The 4,735-nt window shown below is 46.9% G+C and overlaps 1 protein-coding gene across 1 annotated transcript; it reads left to right on the top strand.

Moving 5' to 3' along the window:
• Positions 1-647: 647 nt before the first annotated feature.
• On the top strand, positions 648-1,604 carry LOC147373600 (olfactory receptor 6V1). Its single transcript, XM_086398100.1, has one exon. It carries the CDS (start codon positions 663-665, stop codon positions 1,602-1,604), a length of 942 nt encoding a protein of 313 aa, XP_086254226.1. The 5' UTR covers positions 648-662.
• Positions 1,605-4,735: the final 3,131 nt, after the last annotated feature.

Genomic DNA, 4,735 nt, shown 5'->3' with positions numbered 1-4,735 from the left:
TCCTCTGCTCCCCACCTTTGCATACATACACCAGGGGGTCCTCCCCAAAGGATGCTAATTTATTGGCTCAAAACTCTGACTTCCCATTCATTTCATGATTGTAACTGGAGAAATGTGAGTGATGGAGGGTCCTCACCAGGGAGATAGCCCAGAAAGACAGAAAGGGAGCTTTAAGAGGGCTCTCAGACTCTCTGGGTCATGACACAGACTCCCAGCATCACCCTACACTCAAGGCATCTGGATGACTGACACAAATTCTCTCTTTCCATGTCCCTCCTCTCCTTATCTCTGTCTGTTTCTCCCTCTCATCTATTGGGTGTTCCTCTCCTACTCCTCCATTTCTATTTCATTCCATTCTTGCCTTCTCTCTAAATGTCTGTTGCCGTGTTGTCTTTCGTCATCTGCTCCTGTCTGTTTTCCTCTCTTCTTATCAGTAAATTTCCATGTTTTTCCTTCTGTAATTCCCTGTTTCTCAATGATTCTCATATTCCCATTTATTTCTCTCTTTATCTCTCCTTCTGTTAACCCATGACCACCTACTAGCCTCTCTTTCTCTGCCTTTAGCCTTGTTTCACAGTCATTGGTTCTCTCTGTCTGTCTCTCTCTGTCTCTCCATCAATGTCTCTTGTTTCCTTTCCCCTCAAGCTCCCAGCCCAGGGATCATGGCAAATCTGAGCCACCCTTCTGAATTTATCCTCTTGGGCTTCTCCCCTCTTGGTGAACTGCAGGTCCTGCTCTACGGGCCCTTCCTTGTGCTTTATCTTCTTGCCTTCATAGGAAACACAGTCATCATCGTCATGGTCTTTGTCGACACCCACCTCCACACGCCCATGTACTTCTTCCTGGGCAACTTTTCCCTGCTGGAGATCCTGGTGACCATGACTGCCGTGCCCAGGATGCTCTCTGACCTGCTGGCCCCCCGCAAGGTCATCTCCTTCACTGGCTGCATGGTCCAGTTCTACTTCTACTTCTCCCTGGGCTCCACCTCCTTCCTCATCCTGTCCGACATGGCCCTGGACCGCTTTGTGGCCATCTGCCACCCCCTGCACTATGGCACTTTGATGAGAGGGGCTGTGTGTGCCCAGCTAGCAGGGGCTGCCTGGGCAACTCCTTTCCTGGCCATGGTGCCCACTGTCCTCTCCCGGGTTCATCTCAGTTATTGCCATGGCAACGTCATTAACCACTTCTTCTGTGACAATGCACCTCTGCTGCAGCTGTCCTGCTCAGACACCAAGCTGCTGGAATCCTGGGACTTTGTGATGGCCTTGGCCTTCGTCCTCAGTTCCTTCCTGGTGACCCTCATCTCCTATGGCTACATCGTGAGCACTGTGCTACATATCCCCTCTGCCAGCGGCCGCCAGAAGGCCTTCTCCACGTGCGGCTCTCACCTCACCCTGGTCTTCATTGGCTACAGCAGCACCATCTTCCTCTATGTCCAGCCTGGCAAAGCACACTCCGCGGAGGTCAACAAGACTGTGGCCCTGGTGACGTCCGTCCTCACCCCCTTCCTCAACCCCTTTATCCTCACCCTCCGCAATGAGACGTTCAAGGCTGTGCTACGAGGCCAGATGCAGAGGCTGAAAGGCCTCCTCCAGGCATTGTGAGGGGCCTGAGGGACTCAGCCAGGCTCCATCAGCCAGGTCACTCTGTGAGGAGGCAGGGCACCAACCTGGGTGGGATGACCCCTGTTGAGTTTCTTTCAGATTTTCCCTCTGTGCCTGAGAGTGGTAACCACAGTGAGTCCTTGGTAGCACCCTGGCTGGCTTGATGGTCTCAAAGACCATGTGGAATCCCCCCAGTTTTCCACTAGCAGTTACAAGAACTCGGAATGTAACCTGGGGAACCACAAGTGGGGCTTTTAATAAAGGGAAGTGCATGAGCTTGCCGTTCAAAAAAGGGCAGACAGAAAATTTTCTCTGATTAAAAAATGCTACCCAGCCCCAGTGTGTGTGCGTGTGTGTGTGTACACACATGCGCATGCCCCACTGCTAAGTGTGTGCACCATGAGTGCTTGTCTACATGGAACTAAGCTAAGGAGCAACACTTACCAAAGTCATTGCCTTTCGAGTGTATAGAGTTCATTGCATAAGGATTCATCTGTTCATTCATTTTAGCAATGCTGAGTAGACTGTGTGTCAGGCCCCACAACTGCGTCAGGTGCAGGGTAAAATGTAAACAAGACATTGATAGTTTTCAAATCTCCTAGCTCTATGACAGGAACGAATGGTATGATAAAGAGCAGCTTCCAGGGACTTGGCTGGCAATTCAATGGTTAAGATTCTGTGCTTCCATGGCAGGAGGTGCAGATTTGACTCCTGGTCAGGAAACTAAGATCCTACATGGCATGTGATGTGGCCCAAAAGTAAAAAAAGATCTACTTATGCGGCAGGGGACGTGTAATGATGGATTCAAAGAAAGGTTTATGGAAGCAGATAAGAGGGACATTGAGACCAGACTGAGGACCGGGGGACAGTTTCCTGATAAGGTGATGCTGAGTAACACTTTGAACGTAAGATGGACAGTATGAGAAGGCAATCCACCAGCTAAGCCTTGTGCAGAGAAAATAAATTTAAAGAAAGCAAGATAAATCTTCATTAGTATAAGAAATAAGAACCGATCTTTCAGGAATTGTATGCATTCTAGGGAGGAAATAGTAAGAGATTTTTGTCATTGTTCAGTCACACAGTCATGTCCAACTCTTTGTGACCCCATGGACTGCAGCACACCAGACTTTCCTATTCTTCACCATCTCCCAGAGTTTGCTCCAACTCCTGTCCATTGAGTCGATGATGCCAACAGAGACTTTTAGAAAGATAAAAATAAACTATTCTACTGCATGCTTAGAAACATTCATCTACTTGAAGACAGAAGATTGTGGTGAATACAGTAAATTCCTTGTCCAGTCATTATATTCACATGCACACACACACACGTTCCTGAAAGCCTATTAGGTTCCATATTCCCTCAGGAATGAAATGTCAGCTCCCGTTGAGTTTCCCTCCCACAACTCATGTGTGACATTTTCCAAATCCTTCAGGTACATTCTCCTCAGAATCGTGTTCTCTTCGCTTTCATTCTATCTGGGATTTTCTGAAACAACCCCAGTGTAAAATATTCTGCCAAGCTATTTCTGTAAAAACAGCTAAATCTACCAAATGGCATTTCCCAGTAAACGTTATTGAGTTCATTCATCAAGAGAGTACTCCGAGCCCTGCTTATAAGATGAGAACAAAAATGACCAGTTCACCAGGAACGTCAAGCTTAGCTCTGCTGTGTGGACGTGAACGAGGCTGGGACTGTGGGCTACTCTGTGGGCACAGATGCCCTAGCTTTGGAGCCATGGCCCCCTGAGTGGCCCCTACTGATCCATCTGTGCCACCCCAGGAGGCCCCCTTCCTAACTGAGGTGCCCCTTTTTCTGACTTTCTGAAAAGTCTTTTCTGTCTCGCTGAGATGCTCATCACCCGTCAGAAGATCTCTTTCGTTGCCTCATTTCATCTTCTGCTGGAAAATCTGACTCCTTCAGTTATACATTGGAGCAATGACTCCGGTGTTTGCTACTGCTGTTGAAACAATTGCTTTAATTTTTTTCTAAATTATCTTCCTTTTACCACCTCAAATAGTAAATAGCTTCCCTGGGGGCTCAGCTGGTAAAGAATCCGCCTGCAATATGGGAGACCTGGGTTTGATCCCTGGGTTGGGAAGATCCCCTGGAAAAGGGAATGGCTACCTCTCCAGTATCCTGGCCTGGAGAATTCTATGGATGGTATAGTACCTGGGGTCGCAAAGGGGTGGACATGACTTTCACTCACATAACGTAAATAAAAACATGATGAACGAATTAAAGATAATTCTACTAATAATATGTTACCATGTTTTTTCACACTTTATCAACTATTTTTATGCATTTTTTTCCACCTGGTTTTACTCTCATAGTAATTCAATGAGGTCAAAATACACAGATTACCCAATACCAGGAATATACTCCACTGACTGGCTGGTAAAGATCAAAGAAATGTGGATTCTAACTCCAAAGCATTCTCCATCTGTGTGAGAGAGGACAAAGTACCATTAATTCTACCACATTTTAATAAAGGGTTCTCCTACTGGTAACAAGTGCTGCAAGAGCCCTGAAGGGAAAAACCAATTCTCGGGCTGCAGTTGAGCAGAACTTTCTTTTTTAAAAAAAATTTTTTTTTAATATTTACCTATTTTTTGGCTGTGTCCAGTCTTAGCTGTGGCACCAAGATCTTCACTGCATTATGCAGGATCTTTCATTGTGGCTCATGGACTCTCTATTTGTGTCCTGCAAAGCCCCCCGCGGGCTTCAGTAGCTGATGGGTGTGGGCTTAGTTGGTCCAAAGCGTGAGGGGTTCTAGTTCTGCAACCAGGGATCAGACCCTCATTCCCTGAATTGCAAGGTGGATTCTTAACCGCTAGACCATCAGGGAAGTCATACTAGGAGCGCTTTCTCACCATCTAATAGATAAAGTAGCCATGGCTGAAAGAAAGAGGTAGTCACAACAATGGCAGAACTGACAGTAGTGTCTAGCTTTTCAAACTTCTTTCCCATCTATCCATCCTCAGAAATTCTCCTGTTCAGATCAAAGCTAGATTAATTAAAAGTTGGAATCTCCAGAATCTGAAGTCCCTCAGTATAGACTTCTCTGCTGCTGCTGCTAAGTCGCTTCAGTCGTGTCCAACTCTGTGCGACCCCGTAGACGGCAGCCCACCAG

Source organism: Bos grunniens, chromosome 4 (assembly GCF_055505025.1).
Source record: "Bos grunniens cultivar Pamir isolate PY7600 chromosome 4, Bosgru_T2T1.0, whole genome shotgun sequence".
Taxonomy (NCBI): Eukaryota; Metazoa; Chordata; class Mammalia; order Artiodactyla; family Bovidae; genus Bos; species Bos grunniens.
The sequence above is the reverse complement of the archived record's forward strand: the minus strand, read 5'-3'. Positions and strand labels throughout refer to the sequence as shown.

What these genes read in the sequence shown, in the direction of transcription:
- LOC147373600 (XM_086398100.1), top strand. Translation starts at nt 663, where the DNA reads ATGGCAAATCTGAGCCACCCTTCTGAATTTATCCTCTTGGGCTTCTCC.